General features: G+C 42.4%; 1 protein-coding gene across 3 annotated transcripts in view; it reads left to right on the forward strand.

The window, feature by feature from the left end:
* Positions 1-14,719, forward strand: part of DHDDS (dehydrodolichyl diphosphate synthase subunit) — a 33,495-nt gene that overhangs the window by 1,346 nt on the left and 17,430 nt on the right. For 2 of the 3 annotated variants that reach the window (XM_083173293.1, XM_083173295.1), the window contains exons 2-3: positions 10,362-10,436; positions 10,620-10,736. In XM_083173293.1, the coding sequence (XP_083029419.1) occupies positions 10,374-10,436; positions 10,620-10,736 (180 nt within the window). In that variant the 5' untranslated portion in view covers positions 10,362-10,373. Of the gene's footprint in view, positions 1-3,028; positions 3,089-10,361; positions 10,437-10,619; positions 10,737-14,719 lie in introns of all 3 variants that reach the window. The other variant, XM_083173294.1, reaches the window with a different exon arrangement.

The following is a 14,719-nucleotide window of genomic DNA, read 5'->3' on the forward strand; positions in this document are numbered from 1 at the left end:
CCCGGTGGTGCGATGTGTGCTTTGAGGTGCGCGCTCCCGCGGCACCTCATCTCACAGTACAAAAAGTATGTGCTGCACATACTTTTTGTACTTGCTTTTCATCACATCTCATCGCATTGCATGCACAAGGTATGCAATGCGATGTGATGGATGCTATTTAAGCCCAGAACGCATGCCGGTATCGGCACGTGTATGGGCAGCTTAAAGATGATTAAATCGAAATAACTGAGGCACTAATGACATCACCTGAGCTATCCTTAAATCTTGGACTGTAAAGCTTGGTACACACCTAAAGATTTATCTGGTGAGAATAACAATCTGGTAATGTATGGGAGCGTATGAGAATCAAAAAAATTTGCTCCCCATCACTGTAAAACAGACAATGGTCATGAGGAAATTTTTTTAAATCCATTTGATGTAACACATTTATTTGAACATTCATCATTTGTCCATTTTTCCAGCATTTGGAAGCAAATGATTGATATATGCTTCCATACATTGCCAGATTTTTGTTCCTACAGAAAATCTGACAGATTGGACAGACAAATCTCCAGCTTCAGGCTAGGTACACACTAATAGATAAATCTGCAAATATATTGAAGATGGATATGGCAGCGTGTTCTCTATACATGCTGCTCAATCTGTTGGGACTCACCTCACAACATACAGATGCAACCGCCTATTGAACTGTCAATCCCCACAGGCTCTCATGTGGGTCCACGGTCGGTGACAGATTGCCTGTACACAAAGCACAATGCACAGCCATCACGGTATGTCAGACATAGCGCTGGTACGCACTGGCCCATGGTCCCACAATATGTGGGCTGTTTAATTGAATGGCCAATATTTCAACCAGTGTGTATGCAGCTTAATACCCCTTTTACATAAAAAATCCCAGATCCGACCCGACATTTGGAAGAAGGATCCAAGCTGGGTCGGATCCGGGTGCCAACCCGCAGTGTAGACGAAGGCGACGCTTGGAGATGAAGTGCCGGGACCACAGTGATCCCCGCCGTAAACACTGATTGCTGTGCTGGGGCAGCCCAGCACCAAGGTAAGCTGCTGGGCTGCCCCCAGCCCCCGTATACCCCCCAGCTGTCGTCCGGGAAGTGAATGGATGCTGCACACAGGTATCCATTCACCTACTCCGCTGCTGCTGTCTGCAGAGTATAGTAGACTCGGGCTCGGTGGCTCACTGCGCTCGCCACACTATATAAAATGAACTCCACGCCGACGTGGATAGTGGGGGTATGAAAAGGTCGGAGGACGTGTACCGCCGCCCCTCGCTGCGCTTGCCATGCTTCGGGTTGGCGTTGATAGTGGGGTGGCGTTAACAATGGGGGGGCATTTAACATAGTAATTACCCATCAGGATGGGTACACAATTTAAAATCGGGTCTGGGGGGCCATTTAACAGGCAATAATTTAAATAGAGCAATACCCGATATTCCAGACTGTCAAAAACTATATCCAATAATCTAACGAGAAATATATGGAAATACAGGTCGAGTATCCCGTATCCGAATATCCGTTATCCGAATTATTCCGAAATACGGACATTCCAGAAAGTGAAAAAAAATTTTTTTTTTGCTAAAAACTCACTGGGGACATATGTAACAGCATCACTGGGGACATGATATGTAACTGGCACTATATATGTGCAAGACAATGATTGCTTGGCATTCAAATTCAGTGCTGAGATAGTACACACATTTTGTTTCACGTTTTGAAACCTTGTTTTTTGAACAATTAAAATATGTTTGTGTGTATTTTATGTGGTAATAAAATATATTTGTGTGTATATTATGTGTTTATACAGCATAAATGCAAGATACTTCAAAATACATCATTGAAATATTAAAATATTCCGAAATACGGAATAATCCGTTATCCAAAATTCTCCTGGTCCCGAGCATTTTGGATACGGGATACTCAACCTGTATATGATAAATATACAATGTTCCTCAATCAGAGAAAAAAAAGCAAATGACAGGTTAAGACCCTTTGGACTAATGGTATCAAGTTGTGCAATCCAAAAGCTCTCTTTTTAATAATGCTAAATTACGATCCCCACCACGCTTCCTGGGGGGTACACAATCAATAATCTGATATTTGAGACTATTTAATGGGTGTTTAAAAACGTACGGGTGCTCCACAACAGGAAAGACGCAGAGTGCCTCAAAATCAACGCTTTAGACAATCCGGGATCGTTTTGATACAAATTAATCGGCTGATAAATATAGTTCCGCAAGTGGCTCTGAAAACAAACGCAACAAAACCAAGGGTGTCCCTTTGGATCCGTTGCCCAGAGTTACCAGGAAAAACCCCACCGGAGTGAGAGACACACAAAAAGTGAGGGCCAAGGGAAGAGGAAGGGGATCCAAACCACCTCTTCCACAGAGAAGTTCATTTTTAATTTCTCCTCATATGAATTATCAGATTCTGAGACCAGCCTTCTTCATAAAGGACTTTCTTTCGTCCCTTCTCGACCAATTAATGATTTAGAGTGGCAAATTCAGGAGTACAAGCTGTTGAGACAACTGAAGCTGAAAGAATATTGCCACAATAAATACACTGGTTGCTAATTTATGCCTGTTGTTATGGCACCCTGTATATGGCCTGTAGTTCTTACAAATGTTGAGATTTTAAGCAATAAAAAGAGCTGATCATATACCAATAGACTTTTTACTAACTTTCCTGGTGTGGTCGTATCAGATGTTAGCATGACAAGCTAAACTTTCCCTGACACACTTAAAATAGTACCATGCCAGAGGAGAATGCTGGTTAACAAAGGGCTCGATGTATCAATCTTCAAAAAGTGATAGTGGAAAGTGATAAACAACCAGCCAATCGGCTCCCAACTGACATGTTACGGACTGGGTTTGAAAAATGATAATAAGGAGCTGCTGTTGGAAGTTATGTAGAATGGGTGTATAGCAAATATAGGTTTGTGTGGGGGCTGATGAACCCGTACTGGTGTCGTCCTGTCTTCTGTTGCTCCTTTATTTCAATTTTTTACTGCCCTGCAGCTCCACCACTGCGACCGCCACTGGTACTTACCACTGCATAGCGATTTGGCCCTTTTCAAAGTAAGATCTCTTTTACTTAAAAATACATGCACACAAGTAATATGATCTAGAGGTAAATTCCTCTCAAAATGTTATCATAGGAGAATATATATGTAATACTCATAGAAAAATTAGACTTGAAGTTAAAAAAGTAACCTGTAATCAATAAATGTGCTCAATAGGATTAAAGGTACCCATACACGGTCCGTTAAACGGATCCGTTCGGGTCTTAATTAGCGTGCATCGTATCGGATCGCATGCCTAGTGCATGCAATGCGATCCGATACGATGTTTAGCTAGTACAAAAAGTATGTGCAGCACATACTTTTTGTACCGTACTATGTGATGCGCGGGAGCGCGCATCGCATAGTACAAAACGGACGGTCCGGGAACGGACCGTCTATGGGTACCTAAACTATCCTTATTTGCTGTAATTATGATTACCTATACAATATAGAAATATTTATAGAGCATTACATAGTAGGGTAGCCTTAAATCAGTAATTCAACTATAGATATTTTGTATAAATTATCCATATATGGTTATTAACAGTGTTTCATGTAAAGATATATTTATCCTCAAAGCAATGCTCACTAACAATATGACCATACTAGTCAGTGTGTTGAAAATATATTTAGATAAATCTTATAGCTTGCTTAGAGTCGTGGGAAGCAGTTCATTCTGGGGAAGCATACATCATAAACATACAGCGTGTTTACTTAGTTGGAATTGGACAGATTATCAATAATTCATATTGTGGTATGTAAACCTAATCCATATGACGCATATCTAAGTCTCATTTGTCACATCAAACAAAAGCTGTATATATGAAAGTAATCATCCACACTAAGAATTTTTTTCTTGGTTCAAGTTAAACTAATATGCAATAAATGTTTGGTAGCATATAGCCCACCTAAGAATATTAGTTTGTCATCAAACATTACAAACGTAGTCTTCATTCTAGCACCCTGCCCCTTGTAAAATCCTTGCAGTTCCTCCTTCCTGCCTGGGGTGTCACTCTCTGCTGTGCAACATTGCACTACAAACCAGACTGTTTTTGAGGTACCACAGCAGACAGCGACACTCCAGGCAGGAAGGAGGAACTGCAAGGATTTTACAAGGAGCAGGGTGCTAGAATGAAAACTACAAACGCATGATATCAAGTGTATTTGTAAGGGTCATAGGTGGAGACAAGAGATGGAAAATTAAGGATGAAGCGTTTCTACTTTTAATCTATATACTTTTCAAGCCATGAATTAATTAATGAGCAAGGCCGTCCTATCTCTTGTTGGTCTGTCCAGAGCTATTTTTGGGCCAGAACGCCCTGAAACTCCATTCCTGAAGCACTGTGGGGCATGCTTGTTTTTGGCACTGTGGGGGCATCTCTGGCACCATGGGAGCATATGTGTCTTTGGCACTATTGGGGACATATATTTATATCTAGCACTGCACTATTGGGGGCATATGTGTTTCACATCCCCATTTTCATTGACCGCACCCCATGTGGCAAGTGGCTACACCCATTTTTTTGCCGCACATAGTACCGCTGAGTATTTTTTTAGACTTGCACCACTGGGTGGGGGGCATTGTTTATCTGGCACTGCTTTGGGCATTGTTGTTCTGGCATTACTGCGGGTATTTGGGCATTGTGTAACTGGCACTGCTGGTGGCATGTGTATATATGGCACTGCTGGTGGCATGTGTATATATGGCATTACTAGTGGCATTATGTGTATATATGGCACTACTGGGGGCATTGTGTACCCAAGACACCAACCACTATCCATGCACAAGATCTTGCTTCCTACGTCAGGGATAAGATTGACAAAATCAGAGATGAATTGGTATGCTCCAACTCCATTCTCTACCTGAGCCCTCTGATACATTTACTTCATTTGATCCCACGAATGAAGATGAAGTATCTGCACTTTTCTCTTCCTCCCACTCTACTACCTCTCCTCTTGACCCTATACCCTCACAATTAAGTAAATCTCTGTCTCCTTTGCTCACCCCAAACTTAACTAAAATCTGTAACCTCTCTTTCTCTACTGGAGTCTTTCCTTAATTGTTCAAACACGCAGTTATTACTCTAATTCTGAAGGAAAAAAAACCAGAATTCTGACTAAAGCTCTCACTTAAACTACCATCCCATATCTCAACTTTCATGCACTGCCAAACTACTTGAAAGACTTGCCTACACTCGCCTCACACACTTTAACTGGCATTTATTGGACCTGCTTCAGTCAGGCTTTCGATCCCAACACTCCACAGAGACAGCACTGACTAAAGTTGTGAATGATCTGGTCAATGCTAAGTCTAAAGGCCACTATTCACTACTAATTCTTCTAGATATCTCTGCTGCTTTTGACACTGTTTACCACACACCTCTCATACAAACACTACAATCCCTAGGTCTTAAAGACACAGCCCTCTCTTGGTTCTCATCCTACCTATCTAACCGCTCTTTTAGTGTTAGTTTCTCTGATTCTAGATCCTCTTCGCTACCAGTTTCAGTTGGAGTACCTCAGGGTTCAGTTTTAGGTCCTCTGCTTTTCTCAATTTATACCTCATCTCTTGGCAAACTAATCGGCTCTTTTGGATTTCAGTATCATCTGTATGCGGATGATACTCGGCTCTACCTATCCTCCCCGGACGTGTCCCCATCTGTATTGAGCCGTGTCTCTGAATGCCTTTCTGCTGTTTCATCCTGGATGTCATCTCGCCACCTCAAACTTAATATTTCAAAAACAGAATTAATTGTATTTCTGCCAATAAATAGTAGTTACCCACCTGATATTGCCATTGCTGTTGAGAATATGACAATCATTCCTCTCATGCTCGCTGCCTAGGTGTTATCCTTGACTCTGAACTTTCCTTTTGTTCCCCACATTCAATATGTTTCGAAATCATGCCACATGCAGCTACAAAACATATTCAAAATCCACCCTTACAAAATCTTTTTACTTACACACAGTCATAAACCAAACTGCACCAACATACATTTCTTCTCTTATCTCAAAATATCTTCCAACCCGACCTCTACGCTCCTCACAAGATCTGCGTCTCTCATCCCAACTCATTACTCGCTCCCATTCCCGATTGCAGGATTTTCTTCGGGCTGCACCCACTCTGTGGAATGCCCTTCCAAGCACAATAAGAATCGGTACTTATGTATTATCTGGGCTCCCATGTTAAATGCACCCCATTTTTTCATACCCCTACTATCCAACTACGCATGGAGTTGATTTTATATAGTGTGGCGAGCGCAGCGAGCCACCGTGCCCGAAGCGTGGCGAGGGGACGCGGTCTCATAAGAAAAACGGGAGCCCAGATATTACATAAGTACCTAAGAATCTCCTCCAGTCTCCAATCCTATTTGCATTCCCTGAAAACTCACCTCTTCAGGCAAGCTTATCAAATTCCAGAACCAGCCACTTAACCTTCATATATCGTTTCTATCTAATCACATGCCCACTGTGCAGTCTACACATATCCACTCTTTTCTTGTAAAGCGCAATGGAATATGCTGCACTATATATAAGAAATTGTTAATAAATAAAATAAATATATGGCACTGCTGAGGGCATTATGTGTAAAAAAATAAAAATAATAATAATAAAAAAAAAATAGTTTATGGAACAGTTGAGGCCCTGCCCCTTTGGTAGCTCCACCCACATCACCACCCACTTCTGCCCTGCCCACAGTTCCTGAACTTGTTTTCCTACAAAAATAGCACTGGTTTTATCACTGTTTCCAATTGTAAAGCACAATAGAATATGCTGTGCTATATAAGAACTAAATAATAATGAATAAGAACAGGCACATTGAAATGAAGAAAGTAGCGCAGACTGCTGTTCCCTATAGTGCTGAGCCTTCTTCTGCTGTATAAAATATTGCAGGGGAAATGAATCCATGTATGGAAATGAGAGAACTAGCACAAAATACATTTTAATTAGAGCTTGTGTGCAGACAAAATCCAGCAGGTAATCTTGGGAGCTGCTTCCCCTGGACATCTTCATCCGGACGTGTGGCTCACATACTGTGTAAAATAAGTGCGAAGGACAAACCAACAGAACGTGAAATGGTCTTAACTTATCAAGGAGGAATGCCCAATCTGTGTCCAAGCGTGATTCTTGGGGCTCTTCACAGAACTTCCTGGTATGATGCAAACTTTGGCTGGCAAATTACGTCAGTCTGCTGCAAGGATACACCCAATTTTGTGAGGTGCGCATCCTGATGAAAAGGAGCAATGCCTTTAAACGTTGACATTGCCCTCTTTCACTTTGATGTTTAAATACACTTGTTTACTGAAGTTCATAGAGTGCTTCCTGTTTGCCTGTAGGCAGTGGCGTAACTATAGCACCGCAGCCCCCGCGGGGGAGGGGGGGCACTGTGCATGTGGGGGCGCCGGGGGCTGCGGTGCTATAGTTACACCTCCCCCCCCCCCAATCCCCCGCAGACTTACCTATCTCGCTGGTCCCAGCGGCTCTGTTCTTCTGCTGAGGACCACCACAAAATGGCCGCCCCCATATAGCACACAGTTCTCTGAAACTGTCTGCTGTATGGGGGCGGCCATTTTGTGGTGGTCCTCAGCAGAAGAACGGAGCCGCCGGGACCAGCGCGAAAGGTAAGGCTGCGGGGGATGGGTGGCAGGGGGTGCTTGGCGGGGCAGCGGCGGGTTGGCGCCCAAAACTTAGCTACGCCACTGCCTGTAGGTGACCACTGCTTGTATTGTTCATTGAGGAGGGCGCCCCAGCATCTCTCATGTGTAGAAGTCACTATTTCAAGTGACTTTAAAGGCAGGGGAGCAATGCAAGAAAGTAAATATGAAAGCAAGTCAGAAGATTCGACAGCATAAATAAAGCAGTAATAATGTCGCTAGGGGGGTCCCAGTTGGAACACCTGTTGGTGTAAGGTGGGCAGATGGATTTGATTGAAAACTTTAGTGACCTGTAATAACTGACAAATATGAAAATAATTCAATGACCTAAAACAATCCGTTACTGATGTCAGCATTGCCAAAGCTGCAGAGATGTTGTAAAATGACAGAAGATTAACTTTACGCTAACTTTCATCTTCACATATCTCATTCAACTGGGTTCAGCATATCGTGACAAAGGAACTAAATAATGCATCATGTGTGTGCCTGGATGGGCACCCAGAAATCTCACAGAAGAGCAGAGCGACAACAAGTTGAATTGTGCAAGAACACTCTTCGAATGTCAGAGAGGATACCCAGTTTTTCAACATCAATTGTAAAATGATGAATCGTAGATTTGTCATTATGATCCTGAATACAAATAGTCTAGTGTATGAAAACATGCAGTGCACCTCTTTTCCAAAAATGTGTGAGATTTCGTTGGCATGTAAAGTCATGCTTCTACTGTTCTATGCGCAGAGGAAGATGCTTCAACCACAGAAATACTGCAGCATGGCTAATTGTTTCTCCACAGTATGCTTGCCACAACATTTCTTGAGTTTCATTTAAACTTTTTACAAGTTCAACACATGTAATCTGATGTAATCTCATATACAAGTTTTACTCATCTGCCATGATGGAATGTACAAATCTTTCACTTGCTGTGACCAAACAAAAAATAGTGTTCATTCTAGCACCCACTATCTTTGAAAACCCATGCAGTTCTCCTGTTCCCTGCCTGGGGTGTCGCTGTCTGCTGTGGTGTTTCTAGCACAGGTCTGGTTTGCATATCAGTGCTGATATACAGACCACACTGTGCTAGAAGCACTACAGCAAACAGCGGCACCCCAGGCAGGGAAGAGGAACTTGCTTGCTAGTCACCGTTCAATTCATGGACACAAGGAACGATTTCTTTACCGAATCGTTACTGGCGACGAAAAATGGTGCCTGTACATCAATATGAACCAGCGTAAGGAATGGCTTAGCCAAGGTAAACAAACGACCCCACGCATGAAACAAGATCTTCATCCGCGTAAAAAGATGTTGTGCGTATGGTGGGAGAGCTTGGTTGAATTAATTTTTCGCGTCTACACCAGGTGATTTCTACCAACGAGGTATTGAAAACCTTATTGAACGTTGGAAATAAGTTGTAAACTACAAGGGAGAATACGTTTATAAGTATTGGTGCTCCGAATTGTGCGTTGCGCGCCATATAGTGAAGCACATGAAAAGCATGCTTTTTCACGGTCACTTAACGTGTTCGTTTTGAGGTTACGTGAGGCACTGCATGCATTGGTCTTTATTCTTACAGTAGAAAAGTCATTAATTATAATTTTCGGAGTCGGTGCATTGTTTGCAGACTCCGACCCCAGGTACTCGAAATTTCCTTCGACTCCACAGCCCTGTCTGCCTCCCTATTGTCTTATGAATAAACCGATTTGAAAAAAATACACCAAACCATTTTCAATATCTGTAAGCTAACAGGAACTTGTGGCTACAGTTGTAACAGGCTCATCCAAACTGGGCAGATGAAGGCTGAAAGTGTTGCCTGACCTGATGGATCTCCATTTCTGCTGTGGCATGAAGATGGCAGGGACAGAATTTGATGTAAACTACATGAATCCCTGCTTTCATCCTGATTTGTGTCAATGATTCAAGCTGGTTGTGATTTTGTGGTGCGAGGTGCATTTTCTGGTGACACAAACTATCCTCATTAAAGCAACTTAAGCTGTGTATAATTACCACAGCCTTCCAGATTATTGTAGCTGGCCATGTGCATCCCTTTATGGCCATACTCTTCCTGTCCTGTATTGGCTACTTCACGTAGCAAACGCTATGTGCTAGAAGAGATTTGCAGCATGAACGTGCAGTCGACAGATCTGCATCAGCTGTGTGGTACTGTAGTATGAAATTAATTTACAATCTCTAGAATGTATTCAACACCATGTTAAATACAAGCCACAAAGATTTTAGGCTACTGTGGGGCACATAGGGGTTTTTACCCAGTACTAGAAAGGTGTACCTAATAATTAGTGGCCAATGTGAAATATCCTTATATACAGTGAATATCCATATAATATAAACTAGTGTCGCTGAGTCTCCGAAACACTGCCATATGCTGGCAGAGAGTGAAACTAGATCTCTTTCTCACACATGCACAAACACAGAAGGTAGCAGACTAGCTTTCAAAGCTTTTGCTTCAAGTGGGTTTTCCAGACTACAGTATTTTGTTGATTGTTCTTTTTATTTATTTATTTGCAACATTGTCAAACACTTGAGCATGTTTGTATGTTCATGGTAAATGTCTTTTTAAATGGTTATTAACCCTTGGGCGTTTGTACAGTTTCTGTCCTATATAATGGTCTTATTTTCTAGATTGACCACATCATGTCTTGGATTCGGGACAAGGAGTTGTCAATGATTGAACGGCTATGTGCTAATGTGCTGAAGGTAAGAATGCACCTTTTAGATGTCCCACTATAAGCTAGCATAAAAAATCTGGCCTGCAGTACTATATGCAATAATGTAAGGTTTCTTCATTCTCCTTTATTTGCAGGTTATTAAAGATATGTATATTTCGTCTAACAGTATTTGTATTATTGATTTAATACGTTTGTTTTATTTTTGCAATAGGCTGGTCCAATGCCCAAACACGTTGCCTTCATCATGGATGGGAACCGAAGATATGCCCAAAAATGCCATGTGGAGAGACAAGAAGGCCATTCCCAGGGCTTTGAAAAGCTTGCAGAGGTTTGATTCTATGCCAGGCTACTTTTATAAAGGAGCATATGCTGCCATTTTAAATTTGTAAATGTGATTAAGCACCCTAGGTTACAGTCTCCACAATAGAGCCACCTTTATAGGTCATACAGGATCACTGTATAGGTGATTGTCTGTCTTAAAGAATCCCTACAGGTATGGAATACCTTCTTGTGTGATAACTTCATACTGTTGATGGAAAGGTGGAAATGGTCTGCAGCGCTTGGGTGGGAAGAGGTCACACACATTATATATTTCCACAGCCACTATAATGGAGGTATGCAGCCAGTTTCATGTTGAAATAGTATATATTCATAAAGGTACACGTATCTCCCTATATAAATATGGAGTTGGAGTTGTTTGTGTTAATACAATGAATAAAGACAGAAAGATCAACCAACTCATACAAATATACCCAAAGGACAAAATGGTAGTGAAAGCAAAACAAATAAAACAAAAATGAACACCCCTGAAAACAAACCTTCCCCATAACCCCCCACCCTGTATGACCTACCCCCAACTTAGGTATACTTGGATCCCATAACCAACTTATCCTATCCCACTAAGACTATACTAGCTAGCCTACTAGCTAAAATTACCCCATGAACTACAGGAGGTAGTAAATGAGTGGTCTTTAGCTGAAACTAATTGAAAACCACAATAACAGGATGGGGACATCTCTATTTTAGCTAATCTTACCAAAAATCTAATTTAACCCTCCCACCCCAAATCTGAAGGGTAACTGCTGTATGGAACGATTGGGGCAATGGACATATGGTAACGTAATATGTCAACCGATTTATTACAAAAAGTGAATTTGAGCAGATCAGTTTTACCTCATAGAAACATAGAATTTGACGGCAGATAAGAACCATTTGGCCCATCTAGTCTGCCCCTTTTTTTACCCTTCAGGTAAACTTAACCCTTTTTAATCCTTATTTCTTTGTAAGGATATTCATACGCCTATCCCAAACATGTTTAAATTGTTCTACTGTCTTAGCCTCTACCACCTCAGATGGGCTCCCTCCAGCTTCCCACAAAAGACGTAATAGCCGCCCCAACAGACTGAATCAACACAACAATTGCTTTAGCAATTAGGATATAGCATATATACAGTACCTCAGCACAGAAATAAAACATATAATAAATGAAATAATATGCCAATACAGTATATAAAGGAACAGGAGTTATCAATCCGGCCAAGCCTGTGTCCCTTACAATATCAAAAATATAACAGAATGTAGTTTGTGAGCCCAGATGTCGCCAAAATAAGGCTGTAAATGTTGAAACAAAAAGTCAGAAGCCATCCCTTCCAACCAGGATTGCATACACATGCATAATAGATACTTATGAATAGGGTTCTGGAACTTGAATTTGGCCCTTCCATCTGTATAATAATCTCCAGCGACAAAAGCAGAAGACATCCGTGTTAAAGAACACCTTCTGAGAAGAGAAGTCCAGAGGGTGTGATAGCATTGGCGGAATGTGTGTCAAGGTTACAGGATAGAAAAGTGGAGCCTCCACTTGTTCAAATGCAAGACGGAGCCGCTGAGTAGATGCATTAATGGCCAGAAGGATGGACTGCAGAGGTGCAGACATCGTGGTGTAGGAACAATACTCAAAACAAAATGCAGTGGCAAGATCACAGCGGCTAGCACACCGCCAAAGCTCACCAGGTAAAAAGGATGATACCTCCAACACCAGCAGATGATGGGTATACAATTTAAACAGTAATCCCACAGCGGCATGCAGTTGAAGAAGGATGGTCAGATGGGATGAAGTCCTGTTAGCCAGGCAACACCATCCCCAGGATGTCTGTCCGGTATTGCAGCAGAGTGTATGATGAGAGCACGACAGGGCAGCCTCTGGAGGACTATGTCACAGGATGGAGCTCTCTAGATGGTGCCCAGTCCCGAGAAAACAGGAGCCAGGAGGACAGTGTCAGTCAGATCAAACAACCAGTCGCGGCCACCCCAAGCTGTGTTAGTTGGAGGGAAGAGCTAAAAGGCATAGGAGAGGAGAGAGCCGTGGCACAGACCGTGCCAGTCGAAAGCCGGCGGAGCCCTTCAAGACAGTGCTGCTGGGAGCAGAGGCTGGAGCAGATAGAAGGTGCTGGTCGCGCATATTACTGCTACGTCCACACCCGCAGGTTAGCGGCTCCCGCTGACCAGGATAGTGCAGCCAGCTGACAGAGGAGGGCAAGTCCTGATCTAATGATTATCACCACCGTCCCCTTTACCAGGCAGGACTGGAGTCAGAGCTGCCGAAGGAAGGATCCAAGATGTCGTCCGGAGGAGAGGGAGCGCGGAGCACAGCAGGCCCAGCCAGCCGCCGATATCTCCACAGCCGTCCAGGAGAGCCACGAGCAGTACAGGGAGTGCAGGATAGGTTCCAAGGGCTGAGGAAGCAAGGGTAAGGAGTCCCACAGTCCCTGGGGCAGGATATTATATCAGGATTAATGCGGAGCTCTCACGTCCTACGTCCGCTCTTGTTGCAGGTCAAGCCACGTCCCCAATACATTTTATATATACATTTTCAATTGTTGGTTTGTATTTTAAGCGCCACTTCATCTGGGTGTTTTTGATACTGTTGATGGATACAGCTTTCTTGCAAAAAGTTTAACATTAACAGATTAATTGTTTCACCAATAAGTGTGCTACAACAATAAGCTGTAAATCACATTTTCTTCTATAATCCATATGGCAGCCATGACACTGGGATAATCCCCTCCAACTTTTAGTTTAGACAGGATTTTTTTTCTGGAACCGCCCACCTTGGGAATTGGAACCTCCTTCTCCCCTGTGTCTTTTTCTCCTGTCTCCATTTCTAGTCAGGACAGTGTAGGTTTTTTACTTTTTTTTTTTCAGTCAGGGTTACCTCTATCCAGCAGGGCGCTCATATAACCAGTGCATCACTTTAAAGAACCTGGTCCTGGGAGGAGAGTCAAAACTCTTCAAATGTTAGAGACTTGCAGGCGGTGTGGGAGGCGATTTTGTTATCTCAAAGAGAAGATTTGAAATTCCCATCTGAGAATCATGTCAGACAACGGGACCATTGACCATTGTATCCCACATAAATCATCAAAATGGAACCAGGAGCAGAAGTCTGATGAATAATGTCATGTATATATACCAGGACCAGAGAATCTAGTTACAGACTTTTCAAGTTGAATGAAAGTTTCACAGGAGAGTAGGAATTGATTGCAGAAGTATTCAAAGTAATTGTAATTCTAATTGGCGAACCAGAAATATATCTGATGGCCTGCTATTCCAACAGAAAGGTGAACAACTTTTAATTGAAATATGATCATCCTCAAGCATTAGCCCTAGACACATTCTCAGTACAATGGAGGTTCAACTAAGTATTTACACCAATACCTATGATAAACAGAATCCTAAAGAAGATTGGGTAGATGTGTTGGCAAATCTTGCCCTTTTGGCTGAGTAGGGCCTGGTTCACAAATGTCCTCAAATTGTCGAATCAGGAGCCTTGTTCTGTTAGGTACAGCCCAGATCTTCTGTGTTGGGCCAATTCTGCATCCAGATCCTACAATATTTTGTCTAAAGGTGTGGCAATTGAGCGGCAGATTCTGGAATGCCATAACTTCCTCAAATTACTGATATGATACTGAGAGCAAGGAAAGATGTGTCTTCTTTAGCATATTATAAAGTTTGGAACAAATTTATGATTTGGAGTTTACGGAGAACTTTTCTGAAATTTCCAAAGGCAAGGTACAGCAATTCCTATTCAAGGGGTTTGAGTTGGGCCTAGCAACCGCTACCATCAAAGCATAGATTGTGGCTTTTAGTTGTACTGTTGGATAGACAATTGGCAGAGGAAAAACTAGTCAAAGGATTTGGAAGAGCTATGTAAAGAATGCCTCCACCTTTAAAATCCTTAGCATCACCATGGGATCTGAATCTGCTGCTGACTGTCCTGCCAAAGCACACCTTTGAACCTCCTTACTGATTTTT

Source organism: Crinia signifera, chromosome 2, assembly GCF_055691185.1.
Source record: "Crinia signifera chromosome 2, ASM5569118v1, whole genome shotgun sequence".
NCBI classification, from domain to species: Eukaryota; Metazoa; Chordata; class Amphibia; order Anura; family Myobatrachidae; genus Crinia; species Crinia signifera.